Source organism: Pogona vitticeps, chromosome 5, assembly GCF_051106095.1.
Source record: "Pogona vitticeps strain Pit_001003342236 chromosome 5, PviZW2.1, whole genome shotgun sequence".
NCBI classification, from domain to species: Eukaryota; Metazoa; Chordata; class Lepidosauria; order Squamata; family Agamidae; genus Pogona; species Pogona vitticeps.
In genome coordinates, this window is record NC_135787.1 from 193,832,261 (window position 1) to 193,858,487 (window position 26,227).

At 50.8% G+C, this 26,227-nt stretch overlaps 1 protein-coding gene across 1 annotated transcript in view; it reads left to right on the top strand.

Moving 5' to 3' along the window:
* COPG2 (coat protein complex I subunit gamma 2) overlaps nucleotides 1-25,580 on the top strand; it is a 37,612-nt gene extending 12,032 nt beyond the window's left edge. The window contains exons 6-24 of the mRNA XM_073002462.2: nucleotides 1,377-1,452; nucleotides 2,692-2,784; nucleotides 5,095-5,181; nucleotides 7,553-7,710; nucleotides 9,654-9,787; nucleotides 10,751-10,818; nucleotides 11,799-11,987; nucleotides 13,304-13,399; nucleotides 14,653-14,896; nucleotides 15,413-15,488; nucleotides 16,194-16,297; nucleotides 17,083-17,208; nucleotides 18,457-18,519; nucleotides 18,668-18,807; nucleotides 20,179-20,350; nucleotides 21,591-21,688; nucleotides 23,042-23,180; nucleotides 23,591-23,689; nucleotides 25,102-25,580. Of these exons, the coding sequence (XP_072858563.1) occupies nucleotides 1,377-1,452; nucleotides 2,692-2,784; nucleotides 5,095-5,181; nucleotides 7,553-7,710; nucleotides 9,654-9,787; nucleotides 10,751-10,818; nucleotides 11,799-11,987; nucleotides 13,304-13,399; nucleotides 14,653-14,896; nucleotides 15,413-15,488; nucleotides 16,194-16,297; nucleotides 17,083-17,208; nucleotides 18,457-18,519; nucleotides 18,668-18,807; nucleotides 20,179-20,350; nucleotides 21,591-21,688; nucleotides 23,042-23,180; nucleotides 23,591-23,689; nucleotides 25,102-25,232 (2,293 nt within the window). The 3' untranslated portion in view covers nucleotides 25,233-25,580. The remainder of the gene's footprint in view (nucleotides 1-1,376; nucleotides 1,453-2,691; nucleotides 2,785-5,094; nucleotides 5,182-7,552; nucleotides 7,711-9,653; nucleotides 9,788-10,750; nucleotides 10,819-11,798; nucleotides 11,988-13,303; nucleotides 13,400-14,652; nucleotides 14,897-15,412; nucleotides 15,489-16,193; nucleotides 16,298-17,082; nucleotides 17,209-18,456; nucleotides 18,520-18,667; nucleotides 18,808-20,178; nucleotides 20,351-21,590; nucleotides 21,689-23,041; nucleotides 23,181-23,590; nucleotides 23,690-25,101) is intronic.
* Nucleotides 25,581-26,227: the final 647 nt, after the last annotated feature.

Sequence of the window (26,227 nt, forward strand, 5' to 3'; positions counted from 1 at the left end):
GCCCAGTGGCAGATTTTTCCAGGTGGGTAACAAGACGAAAGTCTCCAGCTTAGATCATAGACCTGAAACGAGCTCATACGGGCGTTAAAGAAGACACCGTGTTGTTGGGATTACACATGGGGGCAGGAAAGGGGTGGCTTTCCTTTCCCGGGGCCCTGATGTGGCTTTCCCAGCATGCCCGCACATACCACCCCCCTTTCCCTTGAAAAAGGCTCTATGCCCCCCCAAGCAGGCATGAGGTGAGGGAATTTGCTGTGTTTTGATGCCCCCAGCAGCCCCCCATGTTCTAGATTTTTTAAAAAACCGTTGCTGCTAAAAGGATTTTTTTTTTTTGCTTAAAAACATGCACACCATTTCTATAAAGGAAAAAAATGGGTGGTCAGAGACACGGACGTTTCAGGAACAGGTGGATGGCTGGAGACGGCCCGCCCCCTGCTCTAGAAGTTAGAATCAAGAATTTTAAATGAGCTCCGAAAACATATATGGCACCATTGGTGCTGACTACATATGGGCGCGAATTGGAAAAATAGTGATTAGATTTGTGATTCGTCAAGGTCAACGAATCACGAATTATGATTTTTCTTCTAACAAATCACCAGATCAATTTGTCAAATTTGGTTTTTCCTTTAAAACCCTATAAAACAATCCCCAAAGCACCTAGAGGCACCAGATTTGCAGGGAAGCGTCTACTGACTCTCCTCTACAAGCCCTCCATATTTGGTGGCAATTGTGTTTCAGATGTCCAAATTATACACCCACAAAGTACATCTCCCCCCCTCAGGAAAGTGTCCCTTAGCAGCTGCTTGGGGAAACTCAGACTTGGAGGAACTGTACTGGAGAGTCATGGCAAGCTTCTCTGTGATTTTAGTGTCTCTAGGTGTTATGACGGTGGGACTTTCCTGGTGGGTGCCCTCTTTGCAAGTGTATAGCTTGGACATCTGAAATCCAATCTTCACCAGATCTGGAGGAATTGCAGAGGAGAGTCAGAGGAAAATCCCATTCACATTTGGTTTCTCTAGATTCCTTTGGGGGCATTTTACGGCCAAATGAATTGATGAATCAAAAATAGCAAAACAGTCATTGATTTGTGATTCATCGGGGCATTGATTCATACAAATACAAATTGTTAGTGATTTTTTGAACAAATTTGGTTATTTGTGTTTTTTTTTTAATTTCATGCCCATCTCTAGTCTTGGGCTAAAATCTAGCTGTTGCATTTTGGACTTGCTGCAGCTTCTGGTCTGTTTTCAGAAGGAGTCTCAAGTAAAGTACCTTGTAGTCTCATCTAGTCTGGTCCGGAGACAACGGCCACCTTTTTCCTGTTTATTTTTATGCCAAGGCTTTGCATTAACAGGGATTTGTCTTTGTTCCTCCAGCCTAACTAAAGACATGACAGGCAAAGAGGACGTCTATCGGGGCCCTGCCATTCGAGCACTCTGTCGGATCACGGATGTAAGTACCGTAAGGGAGCGTAGATGAAAAGAAAAATAATTCGCAGGACAACTTGCTGAACGAACAGATTTTTGTAATTCAACCTTCTGTTTTCTGAAGGCTGCAAAAAGAGGGACTTCAAGGAGGGAGGGAACATTCAGAAAGTGAGCTGTTTGCAGGTGTGTTAAATTCAGTCTTTTGTTCTCAAATGGGTAGTGATGAGAGCATTTCAACTTGAAATGAGCTGCCAAGCTTTCTCAGTGATAACCCTTCCAAATGTGGATGGGTGCAAGCTGTCAGGAGAGGGAGTGACTTGAATAGAGTTTCATTCACCATGTCTGTTGGTTTGTTGCTGTTCTCAGATTGTCTTTCCTGCCTGTGCATTGAGTAAATTAGACAGAGTAGCTTGTTTACATGCTAAGGGGACCCTTCAGTCTTTCTAAAATGTAGGTTGTGTTTTTTTTTTTAAAGAAAAGCTTTTCTTTTTCTAAAAAAAAAAGCATTAACCTTAAAGGCAGGAATTTTCTTGAAGAAATGTGGAGCAAACAGGTAGCTGTGCAAGTGGTCACCCCACCGGCAGGCTGTCCTTTGCACAACTGGTCACATTCTGTTTGCAACATAAGATGTGTGGCCAGTCGTGCTACAAACAACTCTTGTGCGCAGGGAAAATTTCAAGAGGATTCTGGCCAGTGCAGTAAGAGAATCCTTTTAAATATTTGTAGATTTATCGTTTTAGCTTTAATATTTTCTCTTGATTGCGTAAGCTGCCTCTTTATACTCGTTTAGCTTTAAATATTGTCTTTTCATGATGTAAACCACCTTGGAGAAAAGCGGGATAAACTTATTTTAAATAAAACCAATCAATTATTCAATCCATCCTTTTGAACACATTTTAAACTGTATTGTACACAGCACAGTCTCGGCTTTCATGAACACCTGCGCTTACCTATATTCATATCTCCTTAATTATGAGGACTAGAAACATTTATTCTAAAACAGAAGGTGAAAACCAGAGTTTGGAAAAGTCTCTTTCTGGGTATAAGAATCCCCCAGCCCAGCATGGTTCTAGTAAAAAAAAAAAAAGAAAGAAACTTTTCCAAGCTTTGTGTGAGCTCCTTCGGAAGGTGTTCCCAGGTATCAAGTTCTGTCTGAGCTCACAAAAATATGGACCGTTTCTAAGAAGATGCAGTTCTTCGTTTCTGGCTGAAAGATTGCCCAGAAAAATGTCACCCTTGTTTTCTTCCTGTTTTTTCCCCCCAGGGGACGATGCTGCAGGCCATTGAGCGGTACATGAAACAGGCCATTGTGGACAAAGTCTCCAGCGTCTCCAGTTCGGCCCTGGTGTCTTCCTTGGTAAGTGGAGGGGGTCTCGTGGTTGCCTTTATGGACCAGGGGGGCAGGTGGGGACTCCAGCAGCTCCCCCCCCAGTTGATTTCTCAGCAGCGGCTTCTCTGCCTCCCGCTTCTCCTGTCTGCCTGGCTTTTCTGCAAACTTTTTCAAGACACCTTACCACTGGGCAGTGTTTCCTCTGACTTGGGAGAAGCTGGGAACGCTTTGATCAGGATTAGTGCCGTTCTTCTCTTGTTCCATGTGTAATGCCCTCTCCCCTAGGTGCCCTGGCTTTGTCAGAGTCAAAGGCAGGGAAAGGAAATCACTAAAGAAATTACAGGTTAGGTGCGGAGCCCTATTCTCTGTAGCCCAGAAAATCCCCCCGGGCTCTGTCTCCAGATCCTGGCAAACCTCCAGGGCTTGGGGAAAAATATAGCTTTGGGGGCTGCTTTTCTGAGAATCCCCTGCTAAGCGTGATCTGGAGGAGAGGTAGTCCAAAAAAGTAATTTTTTCCGAGCACGGTCAGCCTCCGTAATATTTTCCTTGTTATCTTTGACAAATGAGTTATGGGCGAACATTCATTCATGCATTCAACTTGTATTCGTTTCGTTTAGTCGTTTAGTCGTGTCCGACTCTTCGTGACCCCATGGACCAGAGCACGCCAGGCCCTCCTATCTTCCACTGCCTCCTGGAGTTGTGTCAGATTCATGTTGGTTGCTTCGGTGACACTGTCCAACCATCTCATCCTCTGTCGTCCCCTTCTCCTCTTGCCTTCACACTTTCCCAACATTAAGGTCTTTTCCAGGGAGTCCTCTCTTCTCATGAGATGGCCAAAGTATTGGAGCCTCAGCTTCAGGATCTGTCCTTCCAGTGAGTACTCAGGGTTGATTTCCTTTAGAATTGATAGGTTTGTTCTCCTTGCAGTCCAGGGGGCTCTCAAGAGTCTCCTCCAGCACCACAATTCAAAGGCATCAATTCTTCGGCGGTCTGCTTTCTTTATGGTCCAGCTCTCACTTCCATACATCACGACAGGAAAAACCATAGCTTTGACTATTCGGACTTTTGTTGGCAAGGTGATGTCTCTGCTTTTTAAGATGCTGTCAAGGTTTGTCATCGCTTTCCTCCCAAGAAGCAGGCGTCTTTTAATTTCGTGGCTGCTGTCTCCGTTTGCAGTGATCATGGAGCCCAAGAAAGTAAAATCTGTCACTGCCTCCATATCTTCCCCTTCTATTTGCCAGGATGAGATGGGACCAGTGGCCATGATCTTAGTTTTTTTGATGTTGAGTTTCAGACCGTTTTTTGCACTCTCGTCTTTCACCCTCATTACAAGGTTCTTTAGTTCCTCCTCGCTTTCTGCCATCAGAGTGGTATCATCTGCATATCGGAGGTTGTTGATATTTCTTTCGGCAATCTTAATTCCAGCTTGGGATTCCTCCAGTCCAGCCTTCCGCATGATGTATTCTGCATATAAGTTAAATAAGCAGGGAGACAATATGCAGCCTTGCCGTACTCCTTTCCCAATTTTGAACCACTCAGTTGTTCCATATCCAGTTCTAACTGTTGCTTCCTGTCCCACATATAGGTTTCTCAGAAGATGGATAAGGTGCTCAGGCACGTCCATTTCTTTAAGGACTTGCCATAGTTTGCTGTGGTCCACACAGTCAAAGGCTTTTGCATAGTCAATGAAGCAGAAGTAGATATTTTTCTGGAACTCTCTGGCTTTCTCCATAATCCAGCGCATGTTAGCAATTTGGTCTCGAGTTCCTCTGCCTCTTCGGAATCCAGCTTGTACTTCTGGGAGTTCTCGGTCCACATACTGCTGAAGCCTACCTTGAAGGATTTTGAGCATAACCTTGCTAGCGTGCGAAATGAGTGCAATTGTACGGTAGTTGGAGCATTCTTTGGCACTGCCCTTCTTTGGGATTGGGATGTAGACTGATCTTTTCCAATCCTCTGGCCACTGTTGAGTTTTCCTCAGCTTGTATACCACCGGATTATTGCCAGGTACTCTTCTGGGTAGTTAACTTCCAAAATAAATATAAGGAAAATATGAAATAACATACTAAGAAATAACTCATCACAAATAAACAAATGATCGGCTATTCAGTAAAAGAAAAGCCAAGCAGTGGCCAAGCAGGAAACATTGAGATAGCCAATCCACGATGCATTAAGAGAGGATGCTCTCAGAGATTTCAGGGAACAGCCTGCTGGAGAAGGCGGGCCCGGGAAGTGCCGAACACCTGTTCGTTCTATAAGCGAACTGGCACGACCTGTCAAACAGCGGTCTGTGCCCACCTCCAATCACAACTGTGGATTCTGTGCAATGTCTTCCAGCACATGATGAAAATCAACTATGATGTGGTCAAGCGGTGGATCAATGAGGCCCAGGAGGCTGCTTCTAGTGACAATATCATGGTGCAGGTAGGATGATATATTTGCAATTTGGTTCTGTTGAGATTGAAGGTGGCCTTTTAAATTGTACTTCTTTCAATTGCTCTGTTTGAAAAATAACCTTGCTTCGTTACTTATGTTTCTCGTTAGTTTTTCCTTGTCTTTTGTTGCCTTTTTTTTTTTTTTGGTAAATTCTTGGTAAGAGAATGGCCTAGAACGTGAACGGTTCCTTTCAAACTGCTGCTTAGAATGCATTGAACGTCATATCTGTGAAGATTCTCTGTCCTCCAGGTGAGGTTATCTGGAAGTTGAGACATGGCCACTGGACTTCTTTCTTGTTGGCTTGAAACGTTTCACTTCTCATCTAAGTGGCTTCAGTCAGACGAGAGTTGGTAGGAGGCCCCTGATAGATCCATGCCATACATGTGCGTATAGAAAATCCCTCAATCAACAGGGGTGGAGGCCTTAGATACAGTCTGTCTCCTATTTATCATGCTGCCCTTTCCATCTGTCCCCATAAAGATTAGGATCACACACTGCTAACTACTGTTAACAACCCATGATAATGGGTGGAGAAGGACTGCAGCAGTAGGATTATCCCTCACCCCCAGGCCTTTTGTCCTTCTAATGAGCCTATTCAGACCAAGGGGAAGTGGAACCAAGAGGGAGGATCTATCAGGGGTCTCCTACCAACTCTCCTCAGACTGAAGAAGCGAGTTGGATGAGTAGCGAAACGTTTCAGCCTAACGTTGAAAGTCATGTTCGAAAGTAACTAGAAAATGTTGCTCATTACACTACTAAAAGAACTTGGACACCAAGTTATTACAACATCTTTGTTACTACAACTACTTTTAACTGTTACTTGTAATTCATTACTTCCAAAATTAGAGAGACTAAAGGTAGGACGGGGTTGAGCGGTGATTTCAAATAAGTAGGCTTTTAACAATCATGATTGAGTCCCTGAATGCGTTTTTTTTAAAAATTAAAATAGTTTTTAATGTTTTACATGTTTTAAATCATTCAGTGCATTTTAATCAGTTTTATAGTTCAGTTGTTTTTAATTTAGAACTTCTTGTATTTTTAATTTATTCTTTTTAGTACTGTGAGTTGCCTTGAATTCCCTTATTGGGAGAAAAACAGCCTATGAGATAGATAGATAGATAGATAGATAGATAGATAGATAGATAGATAGATAGATAGATAGATAGATAGATAGATAGATAGATAGAAAGATAGAAAGATAGAAAGATAGAAAGAACGAAAGGAATGGATGGATGGATGGATGGATGGATGGATGGATGGATGGATGGATGGATGGATGGATGGATGGATGGATGGATGGAAGATAGATAGATAGACAGACAGACAGACAGACAGATAGATAGATAGATAGATAGATAGATAGATAGATAGATAGATAGATAGATAAGTACAATGGTGCCTCGCTTAACGAGCGCACCGTATAACGACGAAATCACATAGCGATTAGGGTTTTGCGATCGCATACTGATGGCCCCTATGGGCGAAACTCGGATAGTGAAGATTGGTAAGCGTTTCGCTTACAGATCTTTGCTTTGCGACGCCCGACGATCAGCTGTTCAGCGGCTCCAAAATGGCCGCCGGAAGCCCTGAAATGGCCGCCCGCGTTTTCGCGCCCTCCCCTCGCTTACCGAGGGCGCGAAAATGGCTGCCGGCTATGGGAAAACTTCGCTGAACAGTGAGTTTTGGAGCCTATTGGAACGCATTAAACTAAGTTTAATGCATTCCAATGGCTTTCCCCGTTCTGTACAGCGATGTTTTCACATAGCGAGGGTTAATCCGGAACAGATTAACCTCGCTATGCGAGGCACCACTGTATTCAGAAGAAAATATGTTACCCCATTGCAGTTCTGGAAAGAAGTTGAGGACATGAAGAAAAACAGTATAGGGGAGCAGACAGAATAATCTAAAATGCTGACTAGCTCAGTCATTTGGGTCTCTGGCTGGGGAGCCAGAGGTAGGGAGTTCGATTCCTCCCAGTGCCTCCTGGACAGGGGCTGGACTGGATGATCCTTAAGGGTCGATTCCACCTTTGCACTTCTAAGATTAAGATTATGAGTCATCCAGCTCAAGGATCGGAAAGTCTATCTGGAAACATATCTAGAACGTCCTTTGGAGACATTGAAGGCAATGTCGGGATAGACTGGAAATCAGTTCAGGATCTGAAGAGGAACCGTGTTTGAGCATGCGCAGTGAGACCTTACTGGATACCCCCTCATACAAGCTCAGAACCTGCCCTGCTCTTTGCATGCTAGACCGTTGCAATACGACAGGAGGATCCTGGCCATACCCTTGAGCAGAGCCATCACAGGGGCTTTTTGTGGTTTCTCTTCCCTCCACCACCCCCACGCCCCTTTGCCAGTACCATGCTTTAGGGTTGCTGTACCACCTTCGGAAGAACGACCGCCTCGCCGTCTCCAAAATGCTGAATAAGTTCACCAAATCCGTATTGAAGTCCCAGTTTGCCTACTGCATGCTGATTCGGATTGCCAGCCGCCTCCTGAAGGAGTCTGAGGAGGGGTAAGGGGTTTGCGGGGGCTTGGCAGAGATTTCGGAACCTCTGCTCTCTTTGATTCCACACCGGTGGGGAGTTTACCAAGGTGTCCGGGTGTTGCTGCGCCCAGGCCGCCTTCCTCAGAAGCATTAAAAAAATACAGAAGGCCGTGAGTGTAGTACGTAAGGCTTCCCGCGGAGGAGAAGGGAAGTTCAGTGGCGTGAGCATGATCTGGTCTCCCCATGGCAGGAGGAGTCCGAGGCCAAGGATCTACAGACCCCTTCTGCATCCGGCGATGATGGGTTATAGCTGCTTTGGCCCAAAAGCATCAGGGATGTCACAGTTGTACAATCTTGCTTTAAACAATAGGTAATTCATGCCAACCTTTTGATCATTTAGGGGACGTGGTGGCGCTGTGGGCTAAACCACAGAAGCCTGTGCTGCAGGGTCAAAAGACCAGCAGTCATAAGATCGAATCCACACAACGGAGTGAGCTCTTGTTGCTTCTCCCAGCTTCTGCCAACCTAGTCGTTCAAAAGCATGTAAAAATGCGAGTCGATAAATAGGTACTACCTCGGTGGGAAGGTCATGGCGTTGCTTGTCTAGTCACGCTGGCCCCATGAGCATGGAAACTGTCTTCGGACAAACTCTGGCTCTATGGCTTGGAAATGGGGATGAGCACCGCCCCCTAGAGACAGGACTAAATGTCAAAGGAAACCTTTACCTTGAACATTTGGGTAGCAAAGCGTCATACTTACAGAAGAAATGGAGTTTCTTAGGATGGTTGTACTTTGGGAAGGGATGCAGCGCATTTCAAAGTTCTCTTCGTGGGTGTGTAGTAGGGAGTAGGTGTCATGCCGCCCTCCAGATGTTAGACTGCGACTCCCATATGTCCTTGTTAGCGAAGCTGATATAAATGCATGATGTCAGCTGCATTCTGCCCACATCTGGAAGGCCATAGAGCCAAGGAGGCCCCTTCTTCTCAGGCAACAGTGGGAGAGGCGCCGATGGAGGGCTAACCATATTGGTCGGCTCAGCAGCCAGGGTTTCAGTCGGCGCTTCGCGCACCAGGGCTTCGCGACTCTGCCAAGAGTCCAGTTTTGTTTGGTTTACTAATATTATGGAGCGCGACCAGCCAAAGACACTGAACGTGATACAGATTGAATGTATAAGGCGGTCGCAATACTAATGCAGCGGAACGAAGAGATGAAAGGAAAGCTATAGCTGAAAATCATTATCCATTAAATCTTTATGTATTTTGCATGCAGCTGCGAGAAATGTGCCAGTACATGTAGTCTGCAGATTAAGGCCTAAAAATAGTTTGTGTGAGAACTTTTTTTCAGAAGAGCCCAAGTATGTGTTACCATATTTTTCCGTATATAAGACTATACTTTTGTCTAAAATGTTTAGACCAAAAATTGAGGGCCGTCTTATACACGGAAGTTAGCTGAGAACAAAAACAAGTGGAGGGGAAAAGCAGGGATCAAAGCCATCCTGTCGCGCTTTGATCGCTGCTTTCCCCCTCCACTTGCTAAACCCCGTGGGGCTTAGAAAAGGGAGGGGGAAAAGCAGGGATCAACGGGCTGCAGGATCACTTGGATCGCTGCTTTCCCCCTCCTTTTCCTAAGCTCTGTGGGGCTTAGGAAGTGACGGGGAAAGTTGCAATCAAATTTCCTAATTTGGGGTTAGAAAAGTGGGGGTCATCTTATACATCAGGGTGTCTTATACACGGAAAACATACGATAAGCAGATGGAAAAGAAACTTTACCACCTGATTCATGATAGAACCGGCCGTGTCACATGATACGTGTGTAGTTGAGTCTCCTGTGCCGTCACCACAAAGGGATATTTTTGTACCTCCCCTTGGTAACCTCTGGGGGAAGAGCATGCCATCGAGCTAGGGAGAAGGCCCTGTGGTGGATCGGCACCGTAAATAGTCTGTAAAAGCCGTTGTCTCTTTCCTCAACAGGCACGACAGCCCGCTCTTCGACTTCATCGAAAGCTGCCTGCGAAACAAGCACGAGATGGTCATTTACGAGGCCGCCTCGGCCATCATCCACCTGCCAAACTGCACCGCCCGGGAGCTGGCACCGGCTGTCTCAGGTGAGCCCCTGCAGAGAACCGCCTTGGGTTCGAGAGGGCTGCCGGTGGGGCAGAAGGCCCCGGCTGCGAGCTGCCCTGGGCCATGGCATTCTAGAGACTCTGGGGATGCTTTTCAAGCTCCTGTCAGTTCTAGAAGAGGAGTCCAGAGTAGTCCTTGAGCCCGGCTCCTTCTTTGGACTACAGCTTGGTGAGCTGCGGTCCAGAAAAAAAAAAGTAACTTTTCAAATCTCTGGTCCCAGGATTGTCTTCTCCAGTTCCCCAGGCATAGAGGGGGACTCTTCCTTGCCTTGCTTTCTCTTTTTTTTTAACAGGGGAGATGAGATGCCAGGAACTGAACCCGGGGCTTTCTGGAAGCAAAATGTGGGCTTCCAGACGGCCGAGTCAGACCCCTTTCTCTATTTTGCCTTTTATTTTATTTATACGTCACCTTTCTTCCCAAACAAGACATTTTAAAGCTCAACATAAATATTCCATTTTAAAGACAATTAAACACACATAAAGAGTAAAACAAATCAGGCAGGAAAACAATTTAAAAACATGTAAAGTTCCTGAAGCGAGCATTCCTAAGAGAGCGTAACTGCTTAAAGGCCTGGCTGAATAGGAAAGGTTATGCGTGACGAGGGAAGGACAGGAAGGGTGGGGACGTGCATTCCAAAGCCTGGTAGCTGCCCCCCCCCCCCGAGGAGGCCTTGCCTCGTGTCCTCACCAGATGAGCCTGGGAAGCCTCCACAGAGGACCTTAAGAGCCGAAAAGGCTCATACTATGGGGTGATGCGATCCTTCAAATACCCAGGACCTCGTAGGGGTTTATAGATAATAACCAGCGCTTTGAACAGGGCTCAGAAACAGATTGGGAGCCCGTGAAGCAGCCTGGAGTTTCCAGACACTCTTCAAGGGCAGCCCCACATTGAGCGCCTTACGGTAGTCCAAACCATCCACTCAGCCAGGCTTCTTTTCCTTCCAGTGCTTCAGCTCTTCTGCAGCTCTCCCAAGCCTGTCCTACGATATGCCGCTGTGAGGACCTTGAACAAGGTGAGCGATTCTGAACCCCTCCGTCTTTGCCCCCAGCCCGACGCAGCAGAACCGACGTGGTTCCCGTACTTTTGGCTTTGCCAGCGATTTTGGGAGCACCACGCCCTGGGGTCTTTTTTCTTCTAGCCCTTGCTGGTGACCCAGTCCTGGCTGCCACATTTCTTTGTACAGGGCTGGACGCCGGGCCTACGAAGGGGCTGCACAGAGGGCCCCCCCCCCAACAGGCTTCCCTTTGCCACGGCCATCAAGCGCCGCTGCTAAAAAAAAAACAGTCATTGCACCAACATGGGGCATGTGGGGGGGGGGCACCATCATTCCCTTCCTCTTCTGAAGGAAAGAAGACACTCTGCCCTGCTTGCCTGTCATCTCTGTGGTTCACGAGGGCACTCTGGCACGCTCTGGCACCATAGAGAGCCATGACTGTTGCGGTTGAAGTTTGGGGTAGAAGCAGCCCCATTCCAGCCCCTATGTGGTTCCTCTAACCCTGGAAGCCACCACTGCCCCCCCCAATAACCCCTCTTGTTCTTTCAAGGAAGCCTGGCTCCCAAAACACGGGTCGCCCCCATGAGCAACAGCACTTGTGACGGCCTTTTAAGGAGCAGATTCAGGCACCGGTTGCCCAAACACACCCTCTTAATAAGGGTGTCCTCGGCAGCCGTTTGGATCTTCGTTCTCCAGAGTCTGATCCCTAACCTGCTTCAAAATCCCCGGAGCTGGGTGGTCACAGCAGGATTTTAGGCTGCCTCCGTAGGTCCGTGTGAGCTGGAAGGAGGGGTGCGATAGTCTCCCATCTGGTGCAGAGACAGGGGGTGGGTCTTGCTGGGGCCGGGCGACCCTGGCCAGCCTTGGGTACCCTACCCGGGGCTTGACCCTGCGTCGTCCGGTGCCAGCCCAAGGGCCGCCGGTACGAACGGCAAAGACCAAGGAGACTTCTCCTGGCGGGATTCTCTGTACAGTCGCTCTTTTGGCTGCCCTCCCAGGTGGCCATGAAGCACCCCTCGGCCGTCACCGCCTGCAACCTGGACCTGGAGAACCTGATCACCGACTCGAACCGGAGCATCGCCACCCTGGCCATCACCACCCTCCTGAAGACCGGAAGCGAGAGCAGCGTGGACCGGCTCATGAAGCAGATCTCCTCCTTCGTCTCTGAGATATCGGATGAATTCAAGGTGTGTGTGGTGGTGGTGGGGTTTCCGCCGGCTTTCCTGGGCGTCGGGCAGACTTTTCCTGGGCAAAGGGTCGGGGTCGGGGGAGAGAGAGAGAGAGAAAGAGAGGTGGTTTGGCCAGATCCTTGTTCTCCTTCGCTTCCCCATCATGGGAGGGGAAACTTCCAGGAACCTGGAAGGCTCCGCGGCTTGAATAAGTTGGGTCCTTAGTAAAGACTAGTCTGGATTCTGGAATGCTCAGGGGCCAGAGGTTGGGAGTTCGAATTCCTCCGCTGGGCCTCCTTGACGAGGGCTGGACTCCGTGATCCACCGGATCCCTTCCAGCTCTGCAGTTCTAAGATGGTGATGATATCCTAGGATTAATTAAAACCAGACTTGAAGCGATGCAGCTTAGCAAGTTAATAACTTAACAGGAGCCTTGTGGCACAGTGGTTATACTGCAGTGAAGACTCTGCTCACAATCTTGAGTTCAGTTCTGCAGGGTTTAGGTAGCCAGCCTGAGGGGGGACGCCACCTTTCCTCTTTCTTGAGGCTGGCAAATTGAGGGCCCAGTTTGCTGGGGAGTTGGGGGGGGGACAATGTGTAGCCCGCATAATTAGATTGTCAACCCCAGAGAATGCTTTAAGTGCTATGGGGAAGTTTATAAGCAGCATATGTTGCTTTTAACAAATTCCCATGGATTCCCTGGGTCTGTTTTAGGTGGAAATACTGGATTTATCTCAGAGTACTTGGTACCTGTTTTGCTGTATTCAGGTACTTAGGCCACCCCTCTGACAAGCAGTACCCCCCCCCCCCTTGTATTTGCGAAGGCTTTCACAGCCGGGATCTAATGGTTGTTGTAGGTTTTCCGGGCTCTTTGGCCATGTTCTGAAGGTTGTTCTTCCTAACGTTTCGCCAGTCTCTGTGGCCATGGGCCTCTTCAGAGGACAGGAGTAGGAACTCTGTCTGTGTTCTGGTGTAGCGTGTGGGATAGTTGAGTTTGGTTGGTGGCTCAACTATCCCACACACTGCACCAGAACACAGACAGAGTTCTGACTCCTGTCCTCTGAAGATGCTTGGCTGAAGAGAAAAAGGGCTTTGCCTTGAAGGTGCTCCAGTCGTGTGAGGACGGATTCAAACCGCCCCCGTCGGTGCCTTAGCGGGTCTGGGTGGGCCCTGGGTGGGAACTCCTATTCTCCGGTTGTCCCTTTCCTGGCTCTTGCCCCCCCCCGGCTCCCTGGGGGTTCAGGTTGCCCCCTTCCCAGGCAACTTCCCCGGGTCCCCTCCCCCAGCGAGAGTTGGCGCCCCTCTCGAGGCTCCTTCTGGCGCTGTCTTTGCAGGTGGTGGTTGTCCAAGCCATCAGCGCTTTGTGCCAGAAGTACCCGCGGAAACACAGTGTGATGATGACCTTCCTGTCCAACATGCTTCGCGATGATGTGAGTTGCCTTCACCGCCGGAGAGCCCATGGGGCCAGCACTGGGGGAGGGGGGTTTAGGGTCACCCCCCTACCCACAGCCCACATGGTTCTTACTGTGTCACTTACAGGTCCCAGTCTTGGTGAGAGCAAATGTTAGGTCAGTGGCCCCCAACCTTGGGCCTCCAGATGTTCTTGGACTTCCAGAAATCCTGGCCAGCAGAGGTGGTGGTGAAGGCTTCTAGGAGTTGTAGTCCAAAAACATCTGGAGGGCCAAGGTTGTGGACCACTGCATTAGGTCTTAACGGGAGTTCGGCCTCCTCCTCCCGAGGCTCCCGGAGGCTTCCCTGGAGCCAAAGGGGGAGCCTTGGACTATGAGAAGTGGCATATTGGAAGCTTTAACTTCACCCTAACCCTAAATTAAATTAAAGAGAGCAGCAGTTTGTCACAGATAACATCGCTGCCATTTAGCTCCACACGGAGTTGCCCGACAGGACTTTAGCCCCTGTTTTATTTGTCAGTTAAAGTATTTGTCGATGACCTCTCAGTCCTTGTGGGGTCGGTCCCTGGAGTGATGCAAAAAAATAAAAAAAGATGAAGATGTTTTGCAGGAACCCTAAGAAAGCCAACGGTTGTTTAAAATGTGCTTTAACTGTTGTAAGCCAGCGCTTCAAACCCCTTGGACTCCCCACAGCCTGGGTGAGACTGAGCAGCCGTTGTGGCTCCTTGAGGCAAGCTCATGAAAAATGGAGCGCGTCTTGATTTTCCCAGGGAGAGAATCCGACCGTTTAAGCTCAACAAGACATCATCAGTGGGTGGAGAGACAGGGAGACAGACTCTCAGGGGTTGTGAGCTAGATGCCAGATGTTGTCGTCCAGCACATCCCGACCCCATTAAAATAAAATTTAAAAAAGGCTTCCGAAAGGTCTTCCCTTTTGCCTTCTTGGGAGCCCGGGAGGCAGATTTAGCTGGATTAAATTTAACTGGAGGAATATTTCAGAGGCTTGATGGCTGAAATGTATTCAGTGGCTTTTGTTTCAACAAGGCCACTAGCGGATGGAAGAGAGAGCTTTTTCAGCTTTAAAAAAAAATCATTTTTGCCGATGAGGAAGTACCGACGGAGTGTTGTCCACCTGCGGTGATTTGCAGGCGGCTGGTGGTGTCTTTCCCAAGAATCACTAAGGCAGGGGGACCTTTGCTGGCCTGGGCAGAGGGCCCGGCCTGCAGCCCGTCTCCTGAGCGGTCTCCCCCACCTCTTGTCTCCCGGGGCCCCAGGGCGGCTTTGAGTACAAGCGGGCCATCGTTGACTGCATCATCAGCATCATCGAGGAGAACCCGGAGAGCAAGGAGGCCGGCCTGGCCCACCTCTGTGAGTTCATCGAGGACTGCGAGCACACGGTGCTGGCCACCAAGATCCTCCACCTCCTCGGCAAGGAGGGACCCCGGACCCCCTCCCCATCCAAGTACATCCGCTTCATCTTTAACCGGGTCGTGCTGGAGAACGAAGCGGTCCGGGCAGGTGAGTTCGCCGAAGCTGGCTGGCCGGCTGCCCTTCCGCTCCACCGGTGTGCAGTGTCCCTGGGGGAAGTCCGCAGAGGTTAAAGAGGGTGTGGGCCTGAGGGGTTTTTGCATAACACCAAATAAAACACCCAAGGCCACTTGGATTGGCCTGGCACCAACGGGTACGGTTTGAGCCCCACGCAGAGACACTGGCATCGCCAGGCTTCGCACACCCCTGGACGTGCAACAGATGACCTACAACATGGATTTTCACAATAGGGTTTTGATGCAAGAGGTGATGTTTTTTTTCTTTCATACAAAAATGGGATCCGAGGTAGTGGTGCAGGGGGCTGGCTATCATGCGCCCAAGCAGGATGAGGCCCGCCTGCCTTTTGGTGGCTGAATCGGGGGGGGGGGAGGAAGCTGGCCGGAGAGCTTGGGGAGCTTCCCGTGGCTGAAGGGGGTCCCCGTGGCCGCTTCCTTCCGGGCTGTTTGCTTTCCCTTCGGCTCACGCCTCTTGTCTCCCTCCCTGCAGCGGCTGTCAGCGCGCTGGCCAAGTTCGGGGCCCAGAACGAGAGCCTGCTTCCCAGCGTCCTCGTGCTCTTGCAGAGGTGGGTCTTCCAGCAGGTCAAGTTGTGAAAGCCGCGTCCTTTTCACGGCCGGGCTGTCCTCCGCTCCTTTCGGGTAGATTCGTCAGGAACGCCTGCGAAATCATCCGAAACCCTAGACGGGAATGTGTACGGGTGGGTGGGTGAGCTGAATTACGCCAGGAGGCCTGCGTCTGAATTTGAGCCCAGAATCCCCGTCGGCCGTGAATTTGCCGGAAGAGAAGGGAGCCGTATAGAAGCAGCACACTTTGCTCTCTTTCTGCTCCTTCTAGGATCCTTTAAAAAGTTTTTTGGCAGTTTGTGAAGCTGTAGAAGTCCCTGGGGCAGAAAAAACTGTGCCCCTGGCCTACCCAAGTTGGCCGCCTCTGGACTGAATCTTGAGAACCAGAGATAGGAGACGTGACCTTTTTAAAAAACTACAGCTCCCAATATCCTGCATGCAGCAAGATTCTGGGAGTCGTAGTCCAAGAAAACCAAGATCCCCCCCCCAATATCTCCCCTTGAAACGACTTGAGCCTGTTTTCCTAGCCTCTCCCCAGGCCGGCCAAGCGTTCCTCGTTGCCTCCGAACACCCTTCTGAGAATAAGGTTGAACACAGTGACCTGGAAAGCATCCTTTGCTCTGGATGTGCTTCGGGGACACGGCTTCCCTGATGCTCTTGCTGAGCTTCCTCGTCTTGCTGACGGTGGTCTTTTCTCCGCCCCGCAGGTGCATGATGGACAGTGACGATGAAGTCCGCGACCGAGCCACCTTCTACCTGAACGTCCTGCAGCAGAGGCAGCTGGCTCTCAACGCCGCCTACATCTTCAACGGTGGGTTGCTGGCCAGGCCCCTTAGCCACGCGGATAATCCTTTCCTGGTTCCCCCTCCCCCAATGTAGCCGCCCGCATTCCTCCATTCGTGTTGAAGATTTTGCCAGGGGGGTTAAACTGAACACCCCAAAGTGAATCATCCGAAGGAGAGGGATGACTGAAAAGGGGGCAGGCATTGATCAAACAGGAAGACGTCTCCGATAGAGATAAAAGAGAGAAAGGAAGGGGTGCGCCTGCCCTTAGCTGGGAGGGCATTTCAGGGGGAGAGGGGGCCAGTACGTCCGAGGTCCTGCTCTGGATCGCGAAACCAGGAAGAAGGAGAGCTGGGGGGGGGGGTTGAGGCCGGTGCTTCTATTTAGAACAGATCAGGCTGCTTGGCTTTGCCTTGGGGCAGGAAATGGACTCTTCGCTGCCTCTGGCACGGATAAGCAACCTGCAGCCCTCCGGAGGCTCCCTCCATCCTTTCCATGGGCTAGATTTATATGCCATCAGTGCGATCCGAGCCTCATCCCAAGAGCATCCAGAGGCCATCCGGTCGCCGGTCGGGGTCCTAAAGAGGGTCACTCGGAGCTCTTCTCCAGAAAGCATGCTCTGTTTCTCTCTTTCTTGTTCTGGACGCTCTGGAGGTCGTCCTCGGTGTCCCAGAGCAAGCCCGCAGTCATCATTGTCGCCGTCTCCTTGAGCCGCACACGTGGTGGTTTCTGCCTCTGCAGGCATCATTCACTGGGTTGATTTCAGTCCCATTCCCACCCCCTCCCCACCTTGCCTGGCCTTGTGTCCTCCAGGTCTGACCGTCTCTATCCCAGGGATGGAAAAGGCGCTGCACCAGTACACGCTGGAGCCTTCGGAGAAGCCCTTCGACATGCGGTCCGTGCCGCTGGCCACCGCCCCCATCTTTGAGCAGAAATCAGGTAAGGGTCAGATTTCCGTCTTCCCTCCCCCCCCCCCCCCAGTTTTGCTCTGGCTTTTCTGTTTTGTTTTGTTTTTGCATTTTGGTTGCGTCGTGTTGTGCTTTTGGTGGGCCTGGTTAAAATCACAAGAGGTGGCATTCAACTTCTGAATTTTTTTAAAAAAGTATACCATTGTCTTTTTTTGGTCTCCATCCAATTGGATGAGATGGATTGTCCACCCAGGTGTCTGGCCCGTGTGGCCCCGTGGGCTGCTTAGGGCAGGGGTGGCACTCAGAGAGGGGCACCTGCTGTGGTTCGGCCCTTCGGGCGCCCTGGCGTCCCTGCCCTGCCTCTTCCTCCTGAGTGGGTGCCTGCAGGGGGAGGCGGGGCGCAGACTCCAGGGTGCCCGAAGGACCGAACCACAGCAGGCGCCCATCTGTGTGTGGGGGGAATCCCCTGTCCCTCTGGCGGCTTTGGTCTTTGGCTCCCCAGGAGCCCCAGCCGGCGCAGCCAGCAGGAAGGATGGTGGAGTTGATTGGCCAGCACATCTGGCAATACAGATGTGGGGCAGAGGTCGGAAGGCGGTTGGCCCTGGGAGAGGCTGAGCATCAGCCAGCCTGGCTGCAGTGCCAGGTTTGTAACAGCCCTCAGATGAGGCACCTCCTGAAGGCACACTCCGCTCCTATGCCAGCAAGCAAGCAAGCAAGCAGAGTGGCCACTGCTGTTTCTCCTTCCAAGAGGCATAAGACGAGCGGCCATCACCCCTCCCCCGGCCTGGGTCTCCTGCCCAGCCAGAACTGGAGAGCAAGCCATTATTTGGGGGGGGGGGGCAGGGCTTTTCAGGTAGCTGCCCCACCCCATCTCCAAGCAAACACCTGGCCTTGACCGTTTCCACTGTTCTCAGCATGCCTGGTCTCCATGTCTTTTTTGAGAGAGAGCAGGCCAGGTTTTTAGTTCCTTTGAAAGGAGTATAATAATCTTAGAACTGCGGAGCTGGAAGGGGGACCCCTAAAGATCATCTGGTCCCACCCCTGTCAAGGAGGCCCCGCGGGGGGAATCGAACTCCCAACCTCTGGCTCTCCAGCCCAAAGACCTCAGCCCCTGAGCCTCTGCACCTGTTCCGGAGACGGCTTCCGTGCGCTGCCTGCAGCCGGCAGAGCTTGGCACGTTTAAACGAGGGGGCAACTTTCCGACTTTTCTCTCCATGCATCGTCGTCGTCTTGCTTTTGGCCGGAAGCGTTAACGGGTGTTTGGGTTTCCTCTCTCCAGAAATCGCCCTGGTGGTCAGCAAGCCCGAGAAAGTGGCTCCTTCCCGGCACGACATCTTCCAAGGTCAGGCGTGAGCTCCAGCTTTTGGGGGGTGGAGAATACAGAAAGCTTTTGAATGCTGCCGCTCCTTCCCTATAGAGGAGGTTGAGAGGGGCAGAGCGAAGGGAGGGGGGCCCAAGGCTGACCCTCACCCCCTTTTTCTCTCCTTCAGAACAATTGGCGGCCATTCCCGAGTTCAAGAACCTGGGCCCGCTCTTCAAGTCATCCGAGCCCGTCCAGTTAACTGAGGCCGAGACCGAGTATTTTGTTCGGTGCATCAAGCACGTCTTCTCAAACCACATCGTCTTCCAGGTAAAATCAAAGCCCCGGTGATCGCCCGAGGGAGGCAGGTGGTCGGAGCGGAACGCAGGGCGTGTCGTATCCCATGCATCTCATTTGTCTCGGAAAAAAGGAGCCGTCGGCCTTCTTAGCTCTGCTCTCTCCCTTCCTCATCTCCCTTCGTAAGAAGCCAGGCGTCCTTTAGCATAGCGGTCCCCACCCTTGGGCCTCCACCACCACCTCTGCTGGCCAAGAGTTCTGGGAGTTGAAGTCCAAGAACATCTGGAGGCCCAAAGTTGGGGAACGACTGCTTTAGCAGACTCGGTGGAACTTGGGCCATGGAGATCAAGGTTCAGGGCCTTGCACAGCCCCTTCCATCTCTTCCCAGCTGACCTCGGGCCTCTCCAGGGGTGTCTTGCCTTCCTCATTCTCCCGTCAGAACCGACATCTCGCAACTCCAACAACGTTCAGAGCAAGTGGGTTCTTCGAGGAGCGATTTTATTTCTGTATTTAAAATATTTTTACCCCACCTTTCTCTTTAAAAGGGAGTTTTACCAGTTTACCAGTTCCACACCCACATTGAGTTTCCATGGTTGAGTAGGGATTCGAACCCTGGCCTTTCACTCTCTATGCGCACCACCCCAGGTTTATCTTAGTTTCACCCTTCCTGCGCTGAGGACTTTTAAAAGGCTGTCTAACCCCTTGAATCTTTTGGACACAAATTGTGAGAAAGCCTGAGGAAAACACAAAAGGGCCACCACAATTATCCTGTCCAACATGCAGGCCATAATAATCAAACATTTTACACTGGGGCTTAGGGACCGCTTTTAATGACCAAATGATATTTTTTTTTTTACGGCAGTGGCTGTGTCTCACGCTGGGGACTGAAACGCAGATCCCTATTGCCACGGATGAGTCTGAACCAAGAATTGAGTGGATAATGAATGAGCCGGATAAGGATGTGACCTGACCTATGTCGTTATGAGGGCGCCCAGTAGATGGATGGCCGTGCTTTTCGTTCTTGTTGTGTGCTGTTAAGTTGCCTCTGACTTACAGCAACCCTATGAACGATCAATCTCCAAATTATCCTGTCCCCCCTACAACCCTGCTCAGCTCTTGCAGACTAAAGACAGTGGTTCCTTTAGGGAGTCCAGCAATCACACATTTTTTCTTCCTCTTTCCCTGCTGCCTTCCGTCTTTCCCAGCATCATTCGTTTTTCTAGAGAATCCTGACTTCTCATGACATGCCCAAGGCTAGAGTCTGTCCTCTTTCAGGGTGGGAGGGCAACCCGGTGGGAGGGCAACCCACCCCACCCAGCTAAGGAAGCCACTGCTGCCTGCGTCTTCTGTCTCCCTCTCTTGATCTCTCTCCTTTTATTTTATTTCTCTCCCCCTCTTTCCCAGTTCGATTGCACCAACACCCTCAACGACCAGCTACTGGAGAAGGTGATTGTGCAGATGGAGCCCTCGGAAGCCTTCGACGTGCTCCGTTGCCTCCCGGCCCCGAGCCTCCCCTACAACCAGCCTGGCATGTGCTACACGCTCGTCCATCTCCCCCTCGAAGACCCCACTGCAGGTGCCGGGGGAAGGGGGCGGTGCTCTCTCTTTCTTTAGCTGCTCGGATGGGGTGCTTCCCGCAGGGTTTTCTCCTGTCGTGTCTGCCAGGCCCCCTTCTGTCTGCAGCTGCAATTTCATGCTGCTTTTCTGGGTCACGGCCGGAATAAGCTTGGCCGCTGTCGAGAACCTTGTACAAGGGGGCGGGGGACAGCTGTTATTTCTGTGATTTGGCACCCAGGTTGCCTTCAGAGCTTGACATCAAGCCACTGATCTGTCACCCGCTGGCTACAGGAAGGCGTTGTACAGTGGGATCTCTCTGTCCGCAGAATCACCTACCCGCTTCCTGAAAAGATTACATTAAAAAACCATAGAAATACGTACAGTGGTGCCTCGCATTACGACGGTAATTCATTCCAGCGAAATCGCTGTAGAACAAAAACGTCATAAAGTGAAATTAAAAATCCCATAGAAATGCATTAAAACCCGTTTAATGTGTTCCGATGGGCTGGAAACTCACCGTCCAGCGAAGATCCTCCATACGGTGGCCATTTTCGTTGCCTGTGCAGCGAGGAATCCGTCCCGGCGGCCATTTTGAAACCGCCGATCAACTATCTGAAAATCTTCTCCCAAAGCAGGGAACCGATCATCGCAAAGCGAAATTCCCCCATAGGAAACATCATAAAGTGATTGCAAAAAGTTCATCGTAATGCGGTTTCGTCGTTAAATGGAGCAATCATAAAGCGAGGCACCACTGTATTTGTATGTATTTCTATGGTGTATTTACCAGAATTAGCCACTAAAGGGAGCCAGAGACCCTGCAATAGCCAGGGTTTGCTACTTCATCTTTTTTTTTTTTTTTTTTTTGCATCTGCTGGGGTGGGGTGGGGGTTTGGAACAGATCCTTCGCAAATACTGCAGCCGTGCCCTAATAGGTAAACGACTTGGATGGCCAGGATTGAGCAGTGCAAGAGATCTCACAGCTTCAGGCAAGGGAATCCTCTAGTGGTTTTTGGCATCCCCGAAGTCTGCAAACAGGCAGGGAGGAAAAGCTGACTTCTTCATCTCCTCTAGGCGTTGGATATCAAAGCTCACCAGGAGAGATTCTCTCCTGCCCGAGAAGCTTCAGGCTTTAGCTTTTCCGTCACCTGCGGCGTTTCTCCTGTCTCGGAGGTGTGGTGGTTCTGTTCCTTCCCCGGTCGTCGTTTTGGCCAGATCCTGCTCACGGTCCCCTTTCTGCCCCTCTTCTCTTCCCTCCCCAGTGGCCTGCACCTTCAGCTGCACCATGAAATTCACCGTGCGGGACTGCGACCCCAACAGCGGAGTCCCCGACGAGGACGGGTATGACGACGAATACGTGGTAAGGGAGCTTCTGTGCTCACGCTTCTCATGGCTCACGACACGGCGGCGGCGGCACGGTATTTATATATTGCTTAAGCCACCCTCTGACCGGTGATCACGCTGGGCGGTTCACAGAACAATAGAACCTAAATGTAACCAAGCGCTTAAATAACGCGTACTGAAGCCAATGAAAACCAAACAAAACAGGCGGCAATACATATTAGAAAGGTGGATCCTCTCACAGAGCCTTCTGAATCTGAAAAGCCTCCCGGAATAAAAATGTTTTTCAGAAGCTTCTTAAAAGTCATCAAGGAGAGAGCCAGGCAGAATTTGAGGTGGTCGGTCATTCCAAAGGCCACCACAGCCAAGAAAGTCTGGTTCCTTATTCTTTCCCTCTGGGTCTCCCTCGGGGTCAGCATCCTCCGTCAGCCTACCTGTGAAGATCAAACGGGCCAGCTTTTCCTCCCTGCCTGTTTGCAGACTTCGGGGTGTTCTGCCATGTACGGAGGTTCCAAACTGTTCATTCAGTTTATACTGTCTTTTTATACAGTAGCATATCAGTGTGTTTTATGCAGCAAGCTTCCAATCCATTACCCAGCTTCTCCCTCCTCTAAACCTCTCCCAAGTTTGCGAATCGGCAGGCAAGGTTCCCTTTCTTGTACCAAGTGGGAAGAACATCTCCTCTCTGTAAGATGCAGGCTCTTGCCAGTTGTAGCTCCAGAATCCGTCTGCTGCATCTCTTTTGATTGATAAGTGAAGTAGCCCCTATCCTGTAGGGTCAGGGCTGGAGAACCTGTGGCTCTCCAGATCTTCTTTCTCTCTAACCCATCTGACTTCCAACTGGCCTGGCCAGTGGTGGGTCAGGAGGGGAAGGATGGTGGAGCGGCCTCTGGAGAGCCCATATTTCCTTAACCTTTGGGGTAAAGCACTGTACCCCTTCAGCATCCTTTGCTCCCGTCGCGGGCCTCCTTCCCGTTTCCCTTTGGAAGAGATCTTGTGTCGCTGGCAAGAGAAACGAGAAGACACATCATAGAATGATGGAGTTGGAAGGGGCCTCTAAGGCCATTGAGCCCAACCCCCTGGCTCAAGGCAGGGATCCCAAATCAAAGCAGATTGGGCGGAGGGTGGTCCCATTTTTATTTATTTATATTTTATTTTCTCCTGGAGGGAGGCCTCCAGCAAAAGAACGGGGCTGCTTCCTTGTGGGTCATGCATGCTCCCTGTGGGTCCCAGTTTGATTGCGAGTTGCTCGTCCCCATCCACCAGCGGATCAACGCCCGGTCCTCTTGAAGGGTTGGGGCGCTTGGTATCCCATCTGTCCAATGACAAGCCTTCTGCCGCCTGAGAGTCCCGCTCTTCCTTTCCTTGCCAGCTGGAAGATCTGGAGCTGACGCTCTCCGACCACATTCAGAAGGTCCTGAAGCCCAACTTCGCCGCCGCCTGGGAGGAAGTGGGAGACGACTACGAGAAAGAGGAGACCTTTGCACTCAGCAGCATTAAAACCCTGGAGGGTGAGAAGATCCCCACTTAGAACTAACTCTACGCATGCAGAAAAGACAGGAGATTTAAGTTTGCTTGTTTCCACTGATACCTAAAACAGTAAAATGAGGCCTCTGGGTGGTTGGTAAAGGTTTCAGGGATGAGAATTTCTACAAGGCCCCTGTGCCTTCTGGCACCTAAGACACGGGGAAACACAGTGTGCTTGTTTAGCTGAGGTCGGGAAAAGGGAATCCTGAGGTCCTTGGTTACGAACAGGCCACCTAGACTTCCCCCATTGACCGAGGCTGCTGGCCACGGTCTCACAACTAAGTCTACAATTCAGCTTGAGAAACTGTGGGTGGCTTTGTCCCTAAGACGATGCAGGCCTCACCCCACCCAGCTCTTTCTGAATCTCTCTCTCTCTCTCTCTCTCTGAATGCAGAAGCTGTCAACAACATTGTGAAGTTCCTCGGCATGCAGCCTTGTGAGAGATCCGACAAAGTGCCGGAGAACAAGAATTCCCACACCCTCTACCTGGCTGGTAAGGAGATTGCTGAATGCTATAGAGAGTTTCCTGCTCTTGAAATTGAGAATAGCCTTGTGGTGTGGCGGTTAAACTGCAGTACTGCAGCCAAGACTCTACTCATGGACCAAGTTCTATCCCAACGGGTTCAGGTAGCCCACTGAAGGTTGACTCATCCTTCTGAGGTTGGTAAAATGAGTATCCAGCTTGCTGGGAGAAGGGGCAAGGCGTAGCTTGCATCATTAAATTGTAAACCACCCAGAGAGCGCTTTAAGGGCCATGGGGTGGCATATAAGCACCACCCTTGGCTCTTCCCTTGCTGCAGCCAGAGATTCTTAGAAGTAGAGCTGGGCTAAACACACAGATCATAAAGAGAAGGGCCCTGCTTGTGAGGAAGGAACTGTATCAGATCATGTACGGTGGGTGGTAGATGCCTTTTGGGTAAAGCGTAGAGTGTAGCCTTCGAAATGGATCCAAATATATATGTTCGATCCGGACATTCCCGGCCTGCTCTTAAAACACGCAACACGATGAAGCTCAGGCATAACTGAGTTAATAACCAGTTATGAAGGTCTTCTTTGTTTTGTAGTCTGGATAGTTTTAGATAAAATGTGGGCCGGTGGTTTATTTTCATACCTGGTTAACAAAACGCATAATGGGTGTCCTTTCAGTGAAGCGTGGGGTTTCGTAATCTGTCTGCTTCTCCTCGGCAACGATTCCAGCAGGAAGCATTTAAGACCGCTTTAAGAAATGGCATCACTGGTTCTCCCCTTTTTGATACCACTTGGAACCCAAGCTTTGCCCTCAGAAATGGTCCTGTTTTATTCTTAAATCCCCGAGTAAACACTGGGAAATGGAGAGGAGTTTATAAACAGCAGCAGACTGGGGCTATCCATATTCGTATCTCCCTGGGGAGATGAATATGAATCACAGCACCACAGAACTGGCCAGTTCGCTGCACACGCTTGCTCGTTGTGGTTGTTGCACAAATCCCAGAAGGAGCCCGGGTGGTTCTTCCCCACCTCCCCAGGCAGCTGACCCTTCAACCGCTGAGCAGGGAGACTCCCCGCCTCCATGTTGAAGTGGCCGGCTGCTCAGGGAGGCGGGGAACAGCCGGCTGGGCTCTTCCGGTTGGTGCGATGACGGAGCCCAGCTCTGTGCTGTGAACGGTGAGTGAAATGGCCAGTTTGGGGGGGGGGAGAGGGAATGGCCCTCCATGGTGCCTGTGGTGCCACGATTCATATTCGTCTCCCCAGGGTGAAGGAGGATCTAAACAGCAGGCTGGGCATCTGCATACACCCAGTCCGCCTTTGTGTTTTGATCTCCTGGCGGCCTGCCCGAGTCTTCACTGTTGTTTGGGATCTTTTTCCTGGGGGGGGCAGCGTGGGCTTTCTCCTTCGTGGGGTGTCAGTTTCCTTCTTTGCCCGCAGGCGTTTACAGGGGCGGCTTAGATGTGCTGGTCAGGGCGAGGCTGGCCCTGAGCGACGGTGTGACCATGCAGGTAACCGTCCGAAGCATCGCCGAGGCCCCCGTGGACGTCATCTTGGCTTCCGTCGGTTAAGAGTCCCGACCACTCAAGACGGAGCCCCCACCCCTGCCGTGTCCCGTTCCGAAAAGGCACTCCGGGCTCTGCATGTCTGTTTTCCCTCCTCCTGCTCAGTGGATTGTGGGGCTGTGTGGCGACTGGTCAAGCAGCTGTCGTGACTGCTTCTCTTCCACGCGGCTGGGGCAAAACCGTGGGGACTCCCACCACCTTCAGCTTCTCCTCAACATTCCTGTATAAAAGGGTGGCCTCTGTGCCGGCAAAGGGTAGAGATGATATTTGGCCCCCTTAAAATAGTCTTTTTTTGGGGGGGGGGAGAATGGATGTTTATTAGCAGAAAATAAACTGGAGCTATTCCAACACGGACCGCTGTCTTAACGTGTGATTAGTGAAATACATTGGCCCGTTTCCTGTTGCAGGAATCCCGCAAAATCAACAACTGAATGGTAAGCTAACAGCTGTGTAAATCCCACTACGTCAATGGGTCTACTCGGCTTGGGGGCCACACTAGCAGAAGAAAGGTAGTGGCTGGACTGCAATCTCGGCCTGAGCAGCCTGGTTGCGTTTCTCTTTCTCTCCGACCTGCCTTTCTTTACATCCCGCCGGACTTTCTGCCGCCACAGCCTCTCCCCCTGCGCCGCCTGGGCGCGTGTCACAGATAGAAATGTCCTGTGAGCCAAGGGCAGCCGAGGTGGAAGCAAAGAGGCTACCCCGTTGCTCTTTCTGCTCTCCTCCGTTTTGCCCTCTAGTTTTCACCCCACACACCACCCGGGTGGTGTGGAGGAGGCTGAAAAGAGGCTCGGGACATCAGGCACATTTGTTACGCGGCCGATTTCTGACTCATGGGGTGCATACAGAGATAATTCCTTCCTCCCCTCCTTCATAGGTAACAAGCTTCTCACTGCTGTAAACATACATCGCCCACAGCAAAGCTTCCATCGAAAGCTTTGAGCAATGGGGACGAGTCCATGGCTCGGCTCAGTGTGGAGGCTTTCTCGGGCAGGTGTGCTAGC